The 20,658-nt window shown below is 45.8% G+C and overlaps 1 protein-coding gene across 3 annotated transcripts in view; it reads right to left on the bottom strand.

Moving 5' to 3' along the window:
- GRIN1 (glutamate ionotropic receptor NMDA type subunit 1) overlaps positions 1 to 20,658 on the bottom strand; it is an 81,760-nt gene that overhangs the window by 47,956 nt on the left and 13,146 nt on the right. For all 3 annotated transcript variants that reach the window (XM_061604047.1, XM_061604045.1, XM_061604046.1), the window contains exons 2-4: positions 12,035 to 12,169; positions 8,102 to 8,278; positions 1,969 to 2,069 (exon numbers count right to left, since the gene is read on the bottom strand). In XM_061604047.1, coding sequence (XP_061460031.1) covers positions 1,969 to 2,069; positions 8,102 to 8,278; positions 12,035 to 12,169 — 413 coding nt within the window. The remainder of the gene's footprint in view (positions 1 to 1,968; positions 2,070 to 8,101; positions 8,279 to 12,034; positions 12,170 to 20,658) is intronic.

The raw sequence follows: 20,658 nt of genomic DNA, 5'->3' as shown, positions 1-20,658 counted from the left end.
TAGAAAGAGGCACTCCTAGCCGCTGAGGCCACCTGAGCAGGAATGTGATAATGTTGGATCCAGCCCCCAAGCTATGCACCTGCTCCCTCCAGGAGAATAGAACCCCACCCAGGACAGGGCATCTTCCCATTTCCTGCACTTGAGAACCTGGAACACATAATACCTGTGTCTTTTCAAGATTTCACCCTCAGTTTATCAGCCCACATCCAGCCCATCACTGCCTCCAAACACCTGTCTAGCACCTCAGCCGCCTCTCCCAGTTCAAATGGAACAGAGAGAAAGAGCTGAGTACAATCCACATATTGATACTTGTTTTATTTATTTATTTATTTGATTTATATCCCACCCTTTCTCCCAGTAGGTGCCCAGGGCAGCAAACAAATGCACTAAAACACTTTAAAACATCATAAAAACAGACTTCAAAATATATTAAAACACAGCCATTAAAAACATATTAAAACAAAACATCTTTAAAAACATTTTTAAATGACCCACTGAAGTTAATACACATTGCTAACTTAGGTTTATTAATTTCTGACTAGGATTTAGTTGACTGCCATCCTGGGTGTGTGTGTGTCGGGGGGATCGTGGTCAACTAAGTCCTAGTCAGGGACCAGAGTTCTGCAACTTGTGTGGTATTTTCAATTCTCTTCCCTCTTTTACTTAAACAAAGATTAAAAAAGGACAGTGAGTCAGTATCTCCCAGTTTTTCAGTGAAAAGTAGCCCCTGTTTCTGCCTTGCAGTGTTTAATCTGACCCAATCCGTGCAAAGACATGGGGGTGACTGACAAGCATTTTGCATATAATATTTTACATTGTCTTATGAAGTATAGCATTGTTGATTGGAAGCACAGAATTTGGTAAGTTCATTCTTAATATTTAGAAGTGATTCAACCAGGCTTAGGTTATTTCTCTAAGCAACCCTCAACTGTGAAGGTAAAATCCAAACCGTCTGGTTACTGAAGTTGCAGTCCTAAACCACTAGGCAGGAAGCCCCACTGAACATTCTGATACTTACTTCTCAGTAAACACGCACAGGACTGCATTGCATTGTACATCTCCAAAATGTGTCTGGATTTTGAATTGAGGCTAAAATGCTGTGTAGCTCTACTAGAAATTTTGCCACACTCCCTCCAGCGTGAGATGGACTAGAGGCCTTGAGGGTCATGTCAGGGAGAGTCAGCTCACAAAGGGATGGAGGGAGCTGCCTTGTGCTGAGTCAGACCATTGGGCCATCTAGATCAGTATCACCTGCACTGAGAGGCAGCGGCTCTCCAGGGTGTCAGGCAGGGCTCTCTCCGAGGACTACCTGGAGATGCCGGCGTCGGGGATTGCACCTGGGATCTTGCACGCAAGGCAGATGCTCCACCTCTGAGCTGTGGCCCTTGGGAGCCATGGATTCAAATTCCCGCTGAGTCAGATAGTAGCCACTAGAGATGAGGTGAAAGGGAGATTTTTTATGATCATTTTCAGCTGTAGTAAATAAACCAAAAACCCTCAGCAATTTTTGGCGGGGGCTGCTCCGAAATGGGGTGAAAATGTTTACCCATTCCGAGTAAGGGTAGTGCCAATATGGAAAGCATTGCCTTTGCTCTGAACTGGTGTTGCTCACTGTGGAAACCATCATCAAGTAACCGAATCAGACTAGCCGTGTAGCTTTGCGATGTAATCCTGTTTGTGACATGATCCCCCACCCCCTGGCTGAGGATGATTACACCTGTGGTTAACCTAGAAAGAAAACACAGTAATTTGGACAACTGGCTCAGCTTTTAACAAGTCTTATTTTCTGTTTATTTGCCCTCTCTAGTACTGCGGCCTCAGCACCAGAAAAGGGAAACAATAGCAAAGGGGACTGAAAAAAGGCAAACATTTTTGTAGATAGGGAGAGTTTCAGGAATAGTTTTGACAGTTCCACTCCCCCATAAAAGCAGTTTGCCCCCAAAATCAGAACAGTTGCTCAGGCCTTACCTTGCAGACAAGATTATGACCCGCGCCTCGAGTTCCTTGGCTTCCAGGAGCAGTGAAGTCACATTTTTTGTTCCCGGTTCAAATTGTAGCACTTTCTCAGCCTGTAATTCGTGTGAGCAAAGCAGGTTAGTCCAATAGCCAAACACCTTTGTGCAAGAGCCATGCTTTCTAGGAAAGAGAATTCCTTAACTCTTTCAAAGCACTGCTAGGTATGGAAAGGAAGGTAGCTAAGTTGTTTTCTTTTCTCTTTTTTCTTTCTTTTCTTTTTCTCTTAAGGTTCTTTTTCCCCTTTTTGTTTTGTCTATATTTTGTTCTCTCTAATTTTTAGAAAATGTTTTGCACTGTGCATGCAAACAGAAGTCACTCAAGACCCAAAAGAGAGGCGTGCATTTGTACAGGAAAGAGAAAAGGGCATATATGGAAATATATATATAGATTGATAGATATACTGATTTATTTTGCAATGCAATTGAAAACTCAAACCAGTGTTGTTTTTCAAAAAAACCAAAAACCAAAAAACACGGGAACTGAAAAATAAAAAATAAAAAAAATGCACAAGGTTCACCTCCAAAGGGGGGGGGATCAAAGTGAGCGTCTCACACCAAGGAACCATTTCCTTTCAGGGTGGGTGGGGAGGGGAAAGGACAGCAGGAAGGGATTGATTCAATTGTCCAAGAAAGAAAGAAAAAAACTTGCAAGTTAATTATTGCTTTACATGCATATCTCCAAAAGAAATATTTCCAGGGTTGGCTTGCTACATTTCCATTCTCAAGGTCAAACCAAACTTATCCCAACATAAAAGAACGTGCTACCAAAACATGGAGTTTGCTCGCTTGCTTGATATAGATATATATATATATTATTTTTTCTTTTCTTTTTTAAAGTTTGTTTGGGTTTTGTTTTGTTTTTTTTTGGTGCTTGTGGCCAAGATCATCATTTTGCTAGTTAGGTTGATGGGCGGCGTGCATTGTCCATGCAAATATACCTTGGGTCCTCGCTTGTTGTCATAGGATAGTTGTTCGAGGCTGTCATAGTTCCTTTTTTTACTCTGATGAATAATGTGCACAGAAAAAATATGTAGACACAGAAGAATATTATAAACAGTTGAAAAAAAATGACGTGTAGTAAAGCAATCCAATATCCAACTCCTCCTCCACTGTTTGTGAAACGGAGACTTGATGAGACTGGAGCACGCAAAACCCATGGCGATGGGGCCAGGGGAGAGAGGACTTCGGGGCTTTCTGTTGTGCTGGCATGGAAACATTTCCTAATGGCTGGCAATGGTCAGCTCCGGGGCAGACACTACCCCCCCCCGGGGCTCAGGCAACCATTCCCTGTCCCTCCACAACCTCACTCACTGGGTCTTCCTTTCCCTCTCTCCTGATGGCCAAGCTTGCCGAGGGGGTCTGACCGAGTGGATCTAGGGTGTGGTCAACGCATCTTTGCAAGAGGGCGTGTTTCCAGCCACCCTGAAAGAAGCAGTGATCCGACAGCTCCTGAAAAAGCCCACCCTGGACCCATTGGTTTGTGACAACTACTGACGGGTCGCAAATATCCCCTTCTTAGGGAAGGTGATGGAGAGGGTTGTGGCACAGCAATTGCAAGTACTCTTGGATGAAACAGATTATATCAACCCATTCCAGTCTGGGTTCAGGCCTGGTTATGGGACTGAATCGGCCTTGGTTGCCCTGATGAATGACCTTTATCGGGAGAAGGACAGGGGGAGTGTGACCCGGTGTTCTTACGTGATCTCTCAGTGGCTTTTGATACCATTGACCATGGTATCCTCCTGGGCCGACTTGGTGAGATGGGTATCGGAGGCACTGTTTTACAGTGGTTCCGATCCTATCTCCAGGGTAATTTCCAGAGAATAGCATTGGGTGACTGTCTTTCAGCCCCCTGGTAATTGTGCTGTGGGGTGCCACAGGGTACCATCTTGTCCCCCATGCTGTTTAACATCTATATGAAGCCCTTGGGAGCAGTCATCAGGAGATTTGTGGCAAGGTGTTCGCAGTACACTGACAATACCCAGCTCTATTTTTCTGTAACATCTGAATCGGGAGAGGCCGTGCAAGCCCTGGACTGCTGGCTGGACTCAGTAGTAGGCTGGATGAGGGCCAATAAACTGACTCTGAATCCTAGCAAGACAGAGATGCTGTGGGTAGTTCCCGAGTTCAGATAATTGTTCCTTTGCCTGCTTTGGACGGGGTTGTGCTCCCTCTGAAAGAGCAGGTCCATAGTCTGGGGTGCTCCTGGATCCACCTTTGTCGCTAGAGGCCCAGGTGACCTCAGTGGCTAGGAGTGCCTTTTACCAACTTCAGGTGGTAAGACAGCTGTGGCCATTTCTGGACCAGGATAGCCTGACCGCAGTTGTCCATGCACTGGTAACCTCCAGGATGGATTACTGTAATGTACTCTATGTGGTGCTGCCCTTGAGGTTGGTCCAGAAGCTGCAGTTGGTTCAAAATTCAGTGTCATGACTGCTCAGTGAGGCAGGGTATTGCCAACATGTCACCCTACTACTGAAAGAATTGCACTGGCTGCCCATTAGCTACTAGGCTAAGTTTAGTTTTGGTATTCAAAGCCGTACACAGCTCGGGACCAGGACAACTGAAAGACCATCTTACCCCTTATATACCCAGTCGATCTCTATGCTCTGATCCCATCTTATTAAGAGGTCTGTTCCACACAACATAGGAAGTGGACCTTTAATGCAGTGGCACCAACATGTTGGAATTCCCTCCCCTTAAGGTGCCATCTCTGTTATCTTTCTGGCGTCTGCTGAAGACCTTCCTCTTTCAACAAGCCTTTTGAGACTTTATCCCAGCCTGTGTCTGTGCTGGAATGGCTTTTTAATATGTTTTTAAAGCTTTTTGTTTGTTTTAAGATGTTTTTATATATTTTAAAGTCTGTTTTCAAGATGTTTTGGAGTGTTTTTAATGTTTTGTTTGCTGCCTTGGGCTCCTTCTGGGAGGGAGGGCGGGATATAACTTTTAATTAGTATTGTTGTTGCTGTTGTTAATATTAACAACAACAATAAATAATTCAACCATTCACCCAGTGATGAGTTACTTACCCACTGTGTTCCTACACTACCTGTTGCATTGGCTTGCTAGGCAGCAAGGAGGATTTGGCCAGACTAGCACACTGATGATGTGCCACTGGCACCTTTGTATGCCGCCCTCTGTGAGAGAATGAGGAACTCAAGGAGACCTTTCCTGGATCAGACCAAAGGTCCATCTAATCCAGTGTTCCCTTTACAAGTGAAGCCAGTCAGACGCATGCAGGAAGCCCACAAGTAAATCCTGAACCCTCCTCTGTAGTTTTGTCCCTAGCGTCTGGTTTTCATAGGTATGCTGCCTCTGACTGTGGAGGTTCTTTTAACTATCATGGCTAACATATCTAACTTTCATGATTTTTTAAAAGCCATCTATTATTTTTTAAATCCATGCCTCAGATTACAGCTAGGGCTTACTGGACAACAGAAGCACTAGAAAAGGAATTGTTCAAACTGTGCACTGTGAGAGGGGAGCTCATGCCCCACAAGAAATAAACTAAGAAATGTATGTGAGGATTCAATGATTTCTCAGCACCATTGGAAGAGGAGGTTGCCTGCTGTGTTTCTGCACAATTGACTGATCTAGCCATATCCCCTTCTGGCTGACCTCTGCTAGAGGGTGGGTATCTCTGCACTGAGTATGATTGGATCTTCCCAGTCATTCCATGGATGGCCTTTTGGGCCCCTTCCGACTCTGCTGTTCTGTGATTCCATGATTCTGTCATTGCCAATGGCAGACATGGATCAAAATTTCCCCATCCCAGAAGTTGTTGCTTGCCTCTCTGCATGAATCCATGCTGTGAATCAGTGATCCACAGGCTGGGTGTGCACATCACCCTAAGGCCAGACATGGCTTCGTATGCACATGCAAATGTGTTGGCTTCCAGAGAGGAGGAGGACTCAGCCACTTTGCTCCTTCCTGGTGCTTTGTGCGACCGCCCCAAGGTTTGGCTCAGTGCATTATCCAAAACCAGGCTTCTGTTTCCGCTCTGGTTACCATGAGCTGCTGTAACCAAGGTTTAAGCACAAGCCTTGGTTCAGACAATCTAATAATTAGCTTGGATGGATCAGTATGGCAGCAAAAAGGACTGAGCAAAGGTGGCTGCGAGCTTCACTCGTGCATGGAAGTTAAGTCCTGAGTGAAGGAATATAAGCAAACTGTGCCTCCCATTTTAATTAAGGAAAGGCTCTTAGATATTTGGTAGATATAATACTGTCCACAAAACAGTGTTTGATTTCTATAAAAAGGTAGACCCTAGGACTCAGGGTGGTAGATTAGATGGGCCCCTTTGGCCTGGTCTAGTGGGACGTCTCTTAGCTTCTTGAAGGACACCAGCTCTTTGGCCAACATGCAGCCACCGGACCCTACTAAGTTTTATTGCTGGTGGAGTGCCGTCGTGTAGCGATTGAGTTCACGAGCAATGAGACAGGAAGGCCCTCATCCAAATTTCAGCTCAGTTAGCAGCTCACAGTGTGACTGTAGGCTAGGCAGCTTTCTCAAGGAGTGCCATGGAGCAAGTGCTACTGGCCTACCTTTCAGGGTTGGCCTAACAGGTACTAAGACATGACTCTTTTTGAGCACAAGGCCTTGTCATTCTTCAGGGATCAGCACCACAAAGTTACCTTTCTGAGTGGATAGACGACTGTTTCTTCTTGTCTTTAGCGTGTCTGCACATGAATACACACCCATGAGCATTGAGGCTCTACGCAGTGTGCAGCCAGCCAACTCACATATGCTGCAGCTGCTGAGGTATATTTTGAACTATTGATGATGATGTAGTTTTTCTGATCCATCTTTAATCAAAAGAACAAACGTTTCTTTACATGGTGCTTTGCTTTAAATCAGTGGAGGACAAGAGTAATTGAAAACAGCACACCAGAGGTAGAGGGCAGAGACCCTCCCTCTGGTATGGGGAGAGCTTTGGCAGTGATCTTTGGAGTAAGAATCAGGACATCTTGCACACACCCTATTTTCATCTCTGAATTGCTGGATTAGTAATCTTGTTGTCATCACGGCCACGTCCAATACTTGCTGTGGTTAAGTTCCCACCACATGGCAGAGGGGGCCGGCCAGGGCACAGACTGGGCTGCATTCTGGCTGTACAGAGCTGCTCAGACTGAAGGGCCAAGAGGAGACTTGGAGGTCTAGGAAAGGAGAAAGCAGCCAAGGAAGCTGCAGGCCAAGGAGAGGAGCTGAGCTGGAAGAAAGATGAACGTGGTCAGGAGCGGGAAAGAGAAGGTCATACATGGATTAGAAATAACCATTCCAACCTTTGTCTCCTTGTCATAATAGTCATAGCTGTTGTTTTCTTTTGTGACAAAATGTTGGAGTAGCACAGCATGGCGATTCTTCTTCTGTGCTTTGCAGTGGGGATGAGGGTGTCGTCTTGAATGGACCTTTCTACAGTAAGTGTGGGAGAGGGAGGGCAGCTAGGCATGCTGGGGGTGAAAGGAGGGAGGGCAAGTCCTAGTGGAAACAGGAGCAGGGCGTGGAAGGACTCGAAACTGGGGACCTGCCAAAGGCCTCCCTTGACGACTGGGGAAGAGGTAAGAGGTAAGAAAGCTGGGGGCCCACACAGACAAGGTCAGGATCTGGCTGTTGCCCAGGTACAGATTAAGCCTGACGGAAAGGCTTTTGAGCTGGCCTGAGCAACTGCAGCTCTCTAGCCCTCTGTCTCTACCGCCGGTTGCGGCTGGGGGGCCTGCCCACTCCCCCAAGGGTAAACTGGGTAAGCTGCCTGCCTTGCCACTGAGGAAGGGAGGGGGGTTTGCAGAGCTCCAGGTCATGGTGCCTCTCATTTCACAGTTGTTGCTGGTTTGATTTGATTTGTTTTTAATGCAGGAGATTTTCGACCATGGCAAAGCAAGTGAAATGAATAAAGAGTACAAACTTTTGTCAGGTACTACTCAAGAGACACTGTTGATGCTTAAAGCATAATGTTAGTCATGTTAACAATGGGAAGAAAGAGGGTGTTTTACATACAGAAGTCTACATACATAGAACAAGCCTGAGACTTTAAAAGGATTTTGCCGTATCAACAACATGTTACATGGCAGGACGGAGGAGCTACTGACCTTGGACTCTTTCTCTTCCAAGAGGGTCTCCAGTTTCTTTTGGGCAGCCCGCCCTTCATGGTCGTCGCTGACGATGAGGATGATGTGATTCCACTTGTAAAAGCGCATCATCTCAAACCAGACGTTGGACTGGTGAGAGTAAGGGGGGACGGTGCGCAGGAAAGACAAGTGGATACTCTGGGAAAAGAGCAAACAGCCAAGAGGGTTGAGGGACTGGGGTCCTTCTCGACTTCAATGGGAAGGGCAAAGCGTTTGGGCTTCGGAGCTGAGATGGCTGCCATCTACACACTGACCCTTTTCTCTTCACTAGCCGTTCTGTTCTTGGAGTCCTTCCAGATGGACCTTTTTTGAGGGATGGGTGCTCCCCAGTCATGCAAACTTTTTGCAGCATCCACACAATGTCTCTTTGCCCACCTTTTCCTCCCATTCAATTCAGATTTACCCTTTCTGGGGTAAACTTTCTGGGGTAAACTTACTGGATTAAGTTAAGAGAAACTGTTGCCAACAACCTCTTTGTGAAATGCGAGTGGCCTGTTTGTAATATTAAACCTATATCTGGAAGCCCCCTTTTTTATGGGGAATCCAGACAATGCTGCTCCCAGATGGCAGCATTAAAGAGTTTTCTATGTTGTTGAACCCAGTGTTTCTTCAGACCTCTTTTGTGGCAATTTTGCTCTTTGGGGTTTTGGTTCCTCCCCCCCCCCCAATGCAATTACAGCTCGAGTTGGTCTTGTATGCAAAGCACTATTGAGGCTTTTCAGGCCTCCTGTGACTTTAATTGTGAAAGAACATTATTTTGCTATACAAATAAAAATACAAAAACAATGTAGGGAAACCAGTCATTAAAACTCCCACACTCCATCTGTGGGAAGAGAAACTGACCTTGGAGCAATTAAAAGAGTCTATTCAAGGGAAACTCCCAAGGCATTTTTAAAGTAATAGTTGTGTGTCCAAATGGAAACCCAACCCTAGTTTTTGGACACCCGGGACACATAAAATTCAATAAATGAACCAAGAACACAAATTCAGATTGGAAACCCCTGAAACATTTTAGTGAAATTGAATAGAAATACTTGACAATAGGGGCACATTACACAATAATTCTTAGGGTTATTACGAACTATCAGTCATTCTAAAAAGCTTGTTAACAACATCTCTCTCCCTATACGCTGTGATGTCTGGTTTTCTGTATCTTTGTTCTTTTTTCATAAGAATTCTGCTGCAGGAGGACATGGCTCATAAGCACCAGTCTTTAATTTTAATTTGCTTTTTCGTTCATGTATTTACTGGTGGGTGGGCAGGCTAATAAGAATTTTCCTAGGCTAGTAATGTGTAAATGCATTTGCTGTTTTCACATCCTGAGTTTCTTTGGTTTTGTTACTTTTTGTTTTGTTTGAACCACTTTCGCCTTGATCCAAACATCAGAGGCTTCCACAGGCAAGCCATTTGGATGAAAAAATAGACTCCCAGCAACAATTTCTTTAAAAATGCCCTGGAAAATCATACACACACAAACACACGGGATAGGATCCTCTCCTTTTTTATGTTCCACTTTTAAGTGTGGCCCCATAGTGGTCATTAATGATCCGATTCTTTTCATTTTTGCAATTGCTATTTATTCACGAGTCTCCACTGCTATTGATCTTTATTCTGAACTCTGTAATTATTTCCTGTTTACATTCCTTTTCAAGTGCACTGCAGAGAGGATTAAGGCAGATAATGAAGTCAGTGTCGCTGCTTCCAATCAACACTTCATTCCCCCCTGCTGCTTTCTATCTGTCAGTTACAATCAACACTGCATTGACATCCTTGAATGGGAATACACATTTGAAGAGCTCACATAGAAAGTAGATCAATAAAAGTATCACTCACACTATCGATGATTTCAAAGTGAATTAAAAAAAATAATAAGAATGAGGCGTGGAGAGTTGCTACTTTAAAATTCTCTCGGCAAAGATATCCAGAGAATATCGGATATAATACTCCCATGGCAAATCCGATTACTGCACAAACGGAGCCCATTGCTCTCTCTCACACACACACACACGCATGCACACGCGTGTGTGCGCATGAACGAGATCAACAGGAAGCAATAAAATGGTCGGGATGTTGAAACAGGACCCTTGAAGAAACATTGGCAAGGACCTTGGCTGGACAGAACTTACTCACGAGTAAATATTTTAGTAGGATCTTTAGTAGGAAGGACATAGCCCTATACTAAGCAATGTGTGGAACCCTGTTTTAATTTGGCTTCCATCAAGACACAAAAAAGCAAATGCCTTAGCAGCACCACTCACTGAGCTTGTAATTATCTTGAAATGTTTTTTTTAAATGTACATTTTCCTGATTTTGTGAGCTGCCTTTAGTATGGTTTACCATGGAAAAGCAGCATACAAATAAAACAACTCTAATGATAATTATGATGATGATGGAAGGAGCATCAAGGGGCCTAAAAGAAAATGAGTGGTTCATAAAATTATGACGGGTGTGGAGGGGGAAATTTCTCTGTCACAGTACTAGTGTTCCTCATATCCACTCCCATAGTACTAAAGCTGTGGGGCGGGGGGGAACCAAATGAAGCCAACTTTGGTAGACGGAGAACCAAAAGAAGGAAAGATGTTTCACAAAGCATATTTAACTTAATGGAAGTTGCTTCCACAAGAGGTGGTGATAACTTAGCTAGCTTTAAAGTAGGTTAGACAAATTTGTGAAGGGTAGTCTCTTAACAGCTATTATTAATTAATTTATTGATTGATTGATTTATATCCCGCCCTTCTTCCCAGGGCAGCAAACAAAAGCACTAAAAACACTTAAAAAAATTAAACATATTAGCCACCACCAATGGTGTGGTGGAATCTGCTCTGGGTTTTAGTCTGAACTTTCAAGGAGTTTTAGCACCTTGGACAGCTCCTTGACATATTCCACTGCCCCACTGACATGGAGCCAGCAGTGTAACGGAGCCTCCATTTTCAGTGGAAGGATTTGCTGCCTCCACATCCCAGATGTTGGGAGGGAGAGTGCTGTTTCCTTCAAGCTTGACTTCAGGAGTGATGGGCGCTTTCGGGCTTCCACGCATAGCCACATCTCAGCAGTGGTGAGGGAACCATCCCAACTCTCTCTCACACACAGAGAGGGGCTGCATGTACTCACACACACAGGCGCAAGCCCCCCCATGTCCTGATGACCACGAGGGGGGCAATTTGTATCTCCATGAGGGCACTGGGCTCTCCCCATCCCAGCACTCTGGGTCTGCTTTAAATGTATTCTTTCTTTTTGCCACGGACACTCACATTGATTGCATGGGGGGGGACAAAATTGGCTTTGGGGTCTGGATGAGGGCCCTGAACTGGGAGCTACCCCTCCCCATTTCCCCAGTTTGTGGACTCCTGGGAGGCAGCCTCTGCTAGAAACAAGTTGCTGGCTGGATCAGCCAGGTGGATGCAGGGACGCTTCTCAGATCCTGACAACAAACATCTGGCCCTCCCCACTCTGGGAGTGTGCAGGTCAGTTTTAAGCAGTTTTAGCCCATTCTGCTACATGTAGGTCAGCATTAGGAACTGCCCACAGGAATGAATCAGGGCACACAGAGAGATGGGAGGGGCAGCTCTGGGCCTTCTGTGACGAGCAGCAGAGAAATTGTGACTGCCGCCACCTGAGTCTCCTGATTTGCAGCAGCTTTACAGAGTAAATGCTGGGCTAGACAATGTTTATGTGGCTCTCTAGATTCTGCTGAGCAAGCTAATCTCTGAATTGACTGAACACTGCATCCCCATCAAATTATAAATCACTGCAGCATTTGTATCCCTCTGCCATTGCACCTCTCACTGCTGGAATTCAGATTGTAAGCTCCTGGGTACCAGGGCACCATTCGTCTCCATAAAGTACCATAGATGCTGATATGCAAACGATAATAACAATGAGTTGGTTAGTTACCTTATCTGAATATATGGACATGCGCGTTGTCAACCCAATGACAGGGATCCTATAGAATCCAGCTGTGTAGGACACAGGCGTTGGTGTTAAGTGGTCATTTGGAGCTGGTGGATGACTCACTAAGATGGCATAGACCTGCAAGATATAACACACATTCACGCATGATCTATGTTAGAAGTCTGTGAATGTCCACTGTAGCCAACCAGAATGGGATGGTTGAACTGGAAAATGGTATGGTATAGGGATGGTGTAGAACTGAATTTCTGTGGGTCCCCACAGCATAAGGAGCATAAGGAGCTTTTTGCCCACAGTTCTGCACCCCCATTAACTCCTGGCTTCACAATTCATACAAGATGAGAGATGTACTTGCTAGTAAATTAAATACTAGTTTAGCCATCAGAGTTGCACCTTTCCGCACAACTGAGACAGGTTGCCACCTTTTAAGAATGTATTTTTTAAAGTGCCACATCCAAGATTATCCATTCATGTTCTTCTTTATAAGAAACCATTTTAAAAATCATTTTTACAAGATGTTTTAAAATAGCTAATCAGTGCTATTCACCAGCAACTCCAACCTGCAGAACCATTTCATTTTTGCAAGCTTGCGTAGGAACTAATTATTGGTGCCTTACAGAGCAATGAAACTGCCTCTGTCAGTTTCCTGCTATGTTTAGAAACACCAGCCGTACAGTCAGTTTGTGCTGGGACATAATCTTGTCCTGTTTGCTTTGATCCGTTCAGTCTCTTCCCTCTTTTCCTCCCATTTATACAGTGTTGGGGGCGGGCCACCCTGAATACTACTTGCTGGCAATCGCAGGTGGGGCAGCACTGCTGCTGCACTCAGGTCCTCCCTGTGGGCCTTCTTCCCTTTGGGGTACCTGGTCGGCCACTGGGTAAACAGGGGCTGGACTAGATGGGCCCCCTTGGCTTGACCCACCCAGGGGGCTCTTCTTAGGTCCTTATGTACTTGGCTTGTGCTCATCCTGACAGATGAGAGACAACTGCAAGAGGAGGCTGTTTCCTTTGGGGGTTGAGGTTATGGATGCCTATATCAGAGAGAGAGAGAGAGAGAGGGAGAGAAGGGTGCTGTGAGAAGGCAATTCTTGCAGAGAGCTGAAGGACGTTTGGAAGAGCACATGATATCCCTGAGCAAACAGTTTTGCCATGGGTGTTTTTTTTTTGTCCTGCTTGGTCCGAGGCACCAGTGGGCCAAAGGAAACGCAAGGATAGATGCCATGGAAGGCACTGCCTCTCTCTCAAACAAAAAACATTTTTTTCTGCCTCCATCCTTAAATCTGTAATAATTCACCCCCTGCTTTAAACAACAACAACAACATTAACCCAGAATGAACCTACTGTGGATGTAGATTCCTTGGCCTTCCCACCACGCCACCAGACTTCCTTACTCCCAGGGAAAAGTAACTGAGCGAGTGGTGCTTCTTCAGCTCCAGGCACTGTTCTGGAGAGCTCTTTGCCTGCCCAACTAGTTTTGGCCCATGATGCTTTGATGCCCTTATGGAGCCCAGATGGGTGCTCTTCCTCAAGGACCTTGCCTCCCTTATGCCCCTGAACCATGTTTCACTGGTTATGCTAACATACCCTAAATACAACCAGCTTGGTTTGGTTTTATTAAAGCCATCAGTATGTATTTTTGTATGTAAGCATCTATTATTCTTGTTGGTTTTATGTTTTGACACTGTTCTTTGATCAGTTTTGTGCTTTACATTTTATTTCCGAATACTGTTTGGGTATTCCCTGAATGTAGACCAGTTTGTTCCTGCTAAATAAATAATTAAATAAATAATGGGCATGTGAGTTCTGTTTTTGAGTCCAAGCACAGAAAACTCACAGGGTATGGCTGTGGGATTCAACTTCCTGAGAGTTTAAGCTTTCCTTTATTAAAAGTCAAGATTCTAGCCTGTATGAAGGCAAAGATCTCCTTGGAAATGTGCATGCTGTATCTGCTGAAATCTCAGGGGCCATAGTAGGAGGGGCTGAATAAGTTTATTAGTTATCAGGGGGTGGCGTTGTAGTGCCTGACATAAATTATGACAGGCAAAACCAGAACAAAAGGAAAGATTCTGCTAGTTTGCAGGATTTGCATCTCTTTATTTATTAGATTTATATCCCGCCCTTCCTCCCAGGAGGAGCCCAGGGCGGCAAACAAAAAGCACTAAAAACCCTCTAAAATATAATAAAAACAGACCTTAAAATATATTACAACAAATCATGTTTAAAAACATATTTAAAACAAAACGTCTTTAAAAACATCTTTTTAAAAAAGCTTTAAAAACATATTAAAAAGCAATTCCAACACGAGCGCAGACTGGGATAAGGTCTCTGCTTAAAAGGGTTGTTGAAAGAGGAAGGTCTTCAGTAGGCACCAAAAAGATAACAGAGATGGTGCCTGTCCAATATTTAAGGGGAAGGAATTCCAAAGGCTTGGTGCCACAACACTAAAGGTCCGCTTCTTATGTTGTGCGGAATGGACCTCCTGATGAGATGGTATCTGCAGGAGGCCCTCACCTGCTGAGCGCAGTGATCAACTTGGTATATAAGGTATCCTGGCCCCAAGCTGTATAGGGCTTTGTACACCAAAACCAGAACCTTAATCTTAGCCCGGTAGCAAATGGGCAGCCAGTGCAATCCTTTCAGCAGTGGGGTGACATGTTGGCGATACTCTGCCCCAGTGAGAAGTCTTGCTACCACATTTTGCACCAGCTGCAGCTTCTGGACCAACCTGGACCAGCGCCACATAGACCTCATTACAGTAATCCAGCCTGGAGGTTACCAGTGCATGGACAACAGTAGTCAAGCTATCCCAGTCCAGAAATGGCCACAGCAAGATGGTAGAAGGCACTCCTAGCCACAGAGGTCACCTGAGCCTCTAGCGACAAAGATGGATCCAAGTGCACCCCAGACTATGGACTTGCTGTTTCAGAGGGAGTACAACCCCATCCAAAGCAGGCAACGGACCAATTATCCAAACTTGGAAACCACCAACCCATAACGCCTCCATCTTGCTAGAATTCAGACTCAATTTATTGGCCCTCATCCAGCCACCATCGAGTCCAGGCATCCGTCCAGGGCTTGCATCGCCTCCCCTGATTCAGATGTTACAGAGAAATAGAGCTGGGTATCATCAGCATACTGCTGACACCTCACCCCAAATTTCCTGATGACTGCTCCCAAGGGCTTCATATAGATGTTAAACAGCATTGGGGACAAGATGCCAGGGGGCGAAGCAACAATCACCCAGTGCTATTCTCTGAAAACAACCCTCAGATACCCATCTCACCAAGTCAGCCCAGAAGGATACCATGGTCAATGGTATCAAAAGCCACTGAGAGATCAAGTAAGAGTAACAGGGTTGCACTCCCCCTGTCCTTCTCCCAATACAGGTCATCCATCAGGGCGACCAAGGCCAATTCAGTCCCATAACCAGGCCTGAACCCAGACTGGAATGGGTCAAGATAATCTGTTTCATCCAAGAATACTTGCAATTGCTGCCCCACAACCCTCTCAATCGCCTTAGTTAAAAAGTGGGTATTTGCCACCGGGCAGGCGTTGTCACAAACCAATGGGTCCAGGATGGGCTTTTTCAGGAATGGTCAGATCACTGCCTCTTTCAAGGTGGCTCCCTCCTGCAATATGTCATTGACCACACCCTGTATCCACTCAGCCAATCCCCCTCGGCAAGCTTTAATAATCCAAGAGGACATGTTGCTTACCTCATCATCACAAACACCTTGTCGATGTCATCAGGCCGCATCAACTGAAACTGACCCCAAGAAGTTGCAGCAGACATTGCACTGGACACTTCATTGGGGACTACAGTAAATGTGGATGGGGCATCAAGACTGCTACAGAGATGAGCAACTTTACCCTCAAAGTGCCTTGCAAACAATTCACAGTGGGCCTCCGAAGGGTTGATATCAACAGACCCCTGACAATGTGGAAAAGCTCCACTGAACGGCTACTTGAGGATGTGATGGTGGCAGAGAAGTGGGCCTTCTTCGCCACCCTCACTGCCACACAGTAGGCATGGTTATGACATTTTACTCATGCCCGATCAGTCTCACAGCACGTCTTTCACCACTTGTGCTCTAGCCGTTATCCAGCCAGTTTCATTGCCCTTAGTTCACTGGTGTACCAAAATGCTGGAGAGGGTGCTCAGGGTCAACTGTGTCAAGAGCCCGATGTGCCTTGCTGTTCTACAGCATGACAAGGGCTTCAACAGGGTCACCTGCTCTATCTACTGGGAACTGTCCCAGGGCATTCAGGAATCCTGTGGGTTCCATTAGTCTCTGGGGGTGGACCATCTTAATCTGTCCATCTTAGTCCACAGATGGAAGTTCTGTAGACCACAGCAACTCCTCCCCTGCATCCCTGCAGCCTGTGCTGGTGTTGCACGGAGTATCCAGGTGGGCAAAGCTGGGTCAGATCACCTCCTCCCACTCAGGTCTCAGTAATGAACACCAAATTGGCACCTTCATCCATGATCAAATCATGGATGAGTGTGGTCTTAAATCTGTTAAACAACAACACACACAGGCCAGTGGGCACAGCAGATGAGCAACAAGGAACCCGTTCATAATAAGAGTGGGAGAAAGGAACAAGGTGTAGATAGCCTTGCCCTCGTCTTCTATGGTAGCTCACCAACTCCCCATGGCTATACCTCCTTGTAGCCATGATAACTGAAACTGGGGTGGCATCACCCATGTTCCTCCTTACTAAGACTCCTCCTAAACACCTGATATGGACACAACAAGAGCCCACCAACAAAACCTACATGAACCAGTTATCCCAGTAGATTTCTGAGATAAATGGGAACAGTCAGACCCACTCAATATCTTTCACACAGAGCAATCTGCTCTGCCCCCATGTCTCACAGCCAGGGACGGCCAGCCTTCTGCCATTTGCAAACTCGCACTCTGAAGGCACCTGGCGACTTTCTCCTAGCATTCAGTTCACTGCAAAGGCTCTCACCCTGCGCAGGAACTACACATGCACAATATGCCCTCCCCACTACCCACTACCCACCAATTGGGTGTTAGAATAAATTAAACCAGAACTGTCACTAGAAGCTAAAATGATGAAACTGAGGTTATCATACTTAGGACACATCATGAGAAGACATGATTCACTAGAAAAGACAATAATGCTGGGGAAAATGGAAGGGAGTAGAACAAGAGGAAGGCCAAACAAGAGATGGATTGATTCCGTCAAGGAAGCCACAGACCTGAATTTACGAGATCTGAACAGGGCGGCTCATGACAGGTGCTCTTGGAAATCACTGATTCATAGGGTCGCCATGAGTCGTGATCGACTTGAAAGCACATAACAGACACACACACACAGAGTGGGGAGACACTACCAAACTCAAGGGAAGCCATAACTGGCCTGTCACTTGTGTATTTGCAATGTTGTTTTGATTCTCTGTTTGTTTCAAGTTTGACCCACTTTGGCCTTAATCCAAATGTCGGGCCTTGTGCGTGGTCAAGAGACTTCCACGTGCAAGCCGTTTGGATGAAAAAATGGACACCCCCTAACAATTCCTTTAGAAATGCCCTGAACATTGTGAAGCAAAAGGAGAGGGAAGAGAGAATTGTTCAGCATGCAAACCTCAGAGGAGGCTTTTATGATTTTGGCTCAGCTTCTGCTATGGAAATGCTCATTTGTCCTCTTCTCACCTTTCTTTATAAGAGGCAAGCTCTGGCCACAGCTACCTGCATTACTCCGGGCACTGACTTGTCAGTTTATCACCGGTGGCAAGGGTAAACAAAGGTGCTGAGATTAGCAGGCTGTGCAAGCTCAGGTTTTAGGACAGGCAGAACAATTTTATCCTCAAACTCCCACTTCCAGGACGTGCCAGCCGCACAGCATGGAGAGGATCTCCCCTTTTTAAAGTTTGCATTGCCCCCTCCATGCACTTGGCACTGCAGCTCAGGTCAGTTTTACTATATCCCAGATCTCTACAGATAATATCTAAAGCAGCCTACCAGCAAAATCCACTGATCTCCCCCCACATACCTGCAGTGGGTACAGTCCTGGAAGATCCAGACACTCAGTTGTGCCAGCCGTATGATTAAGCTTTCATTGATCTGGCTCCAGCACACAAAGTCAACACTAACCACAACCACTGCAGGCTCTTTAAAAAAGCATTGCCCAAAGGAATAAGAAGAGCAAGAACAGCAGGAAGGCTGCAAGGGAAGGAGCTGCTTTGGGGCTGGGAACAACTAGAACGGGGGAGGGGGAGTCCTACATGAGCTTGGAGGCTAGGGAATATGTGGAGGCTGCAGTCGGTCAAGCTTAGCAATAGATGCCTCCCATCCTTCAATTGCCAGAGATGCAGATTATTTCCATATTGGCACCCAACAGGACTAGAGTTGCTAATTCGTATTGTTGTAACTGGCCCTGGGACCTCAGGGGGAACGGCAGGTAATTAAAGAAAAAGCAAGAAATTACAAGAAACTGGCTCCATAAAGGAAGCCACAGACCTGAACTTACAAGATCTGAACAGGGTGGTTTATAACAGATGCTAGTGGAGGTTGCTGATTCATAGGGTTGCCATGTCGAAATTGACTTGAAGGCATATAACAACAAAATTGAAAATGGCCTGTCTTCAAGTCGATCCCGAATTATGGCGACCCTATGAATAGGGTTTTCATGGTAAGTGGTATTCAGAGGGGGTTTACCATTGAGGCTGAGAGACAGTGACTGGGCCAAGGTCACCCAGTGAGCTTCGTGGCTGTGTGGGGATTCAAACCCTGGTCTCCCAGGTCGTAGTCCACTACACTACACTGAACAACAAAACTAGATTGGTTTTAAAAAAAACAGAAGGGGATAGCACCCTCACCCTCGCCCTCAGAGTCCCTAAGGGACTCCGCAAGTGGTAAATTCCCTTTGGTGTCACTCCTTCTGTGGCGACCCTGGAGGCAGCAGACCCGCCGCCCAAGGGCAGCTGGGCTTTTATGCCGCCTGACCTCGCCAGGAGCTGATGCAAGAGGCTACAAGATCGACTGAAGCCTCTTGCTGGAGTCAGGCTCAGTCAGGCGGTCTCAGTCCTTGCAGCACTTACCTGGAACCTCAGCTGTCTCAAGAGACAGCAACCTGGAGGAGCAAGCAGGCAAGCACCCAGGGCAGGACTCCCCCAGTACCCCAGTGCTGCAGCTATTCCCAAGAAGCCAAAGGGCAGCCGGGCTTTTCTGTCGGCCTTTTAGAAGAGATTGCAGAATTAATCTCTTCTAGGGGGAACATTCAGATTGCCTATGAGTTGAATTTTAATTTTTAAAAATTGTTCTAGTATGAAGTACACAAAGAGCCTTGGCCTGCCTGGGGATGGTCTCTCATCCTTGCCAAGCTATTCAAGCATCTCCAGTGCATTTGCAGGGCCAACAGAAACCTCCACTGATCAGGCATGCTAGATAATGTGATTTATTTAACCACACATTTAATACGCAAGTGTAATTTCCCTCTAAGGACTATTTCAGATGAAACAGTCTGCTCAGATTCTGAGGAAGAGAAGGAGATGGAGGGGAGAGTCGCAGACAGGGGGGAAATGCAAAGATTTATACAATTGCTCTTCTTTTGCCCATAGGGTTAGGATGAAAAGCACTTCTCCTTTTGTGATTACCCTGTGGAAGGCCTTGGCTAGACCCCAGTCCCATTCAAATCAATGGGGCTTAAATGGGTCACAGCCAATGTCCCATTGGTTTCAATAATAGTTGACCTACTTTGTTTGCAATGGGATCATAAAGTGGAATTAGCAAATGTAAGTACTTTTTTCTACCTGCATGATTTATACAGGCCCTGAATTCTTCCTTCCTTGACACAGAATATGGAACATAAGAAAAGTCTGCTGGATCAGGCCAGTGGCCCATCTAGGCCAGCATCCTGTTCTCACAGTGGCCAACCAGATGCCCCAATGGGAAGCCCACACACAGGACTGGAGCTCAACAGCACTTTCCTGCCTGTGATTCCCAGCAACTGGTAGTCAGAATCATGCAGAATCAAACATTTTGGAGGACTGACCTTCCTGACTTCCCCTTTCAGCTTCCTATTTACCAAACCCCTCATTTTTTGGAAGTTTCTTCTTCTGAAGTCAATTGTGACCGGGTTGGATTCTCTTGGCAATTCTCCATCTACATATGTATTGAATTTGACAGCACTATGTTCACAGATCCCAAGTAGCTCAACACTTGGCATCTCTCACCAGGTCCTGAGTGCCACCCTGCTGGTTGGTCCCATGACCAACTGTTCTGGGGCACAGCCATTGCGGATACCTAGAAATTTTGTCTTTTTGTCATAACTGGAACATATGCACCCAGTCTGGGAGAAGTTAGATGAAGGCATCAAGTACTACAGTCTTTCCTCTTTTGGATGCCTTCTCGATATTCTTCATCTCACAATAACCCTGAGAATTTTGATCGGGGGACAATAGCACATCCCCAGTACTGGATTATTTGGGGGGGCCAGTATCACCACCCACAATGATTCTTTGGAGAAGATCTCCTCCTCCTCCACTACACCCTCCCCTGTCTTTCCAGTATAGTTTTTATCCAGAGATAACTATATCCCACCATCACACAAGGTTTCTGTTACGCCCTCTGTATCTTTGCTCT

Source organism: Rhineura floridana, chromosome 20 (genome assembly GCF_030035675.1).
Source record: "Rhineura floridana isolate rRhiFlo1 chromosome 20, rRhiFlo1.hap2, whole genome shotgun sequence".
NCBI classification, from domain to species: domain Eukaryota; kingdom Metazoa; phylum Chordata; class Lepidosauria; order Squamata; family Rhineuridae; genus Rhineura; species Rhineura floridana.
Note: the sequence above shows the minus strand (reverse complement) of the source record. Positions and strands in the feature narration are given on the sequence as shown.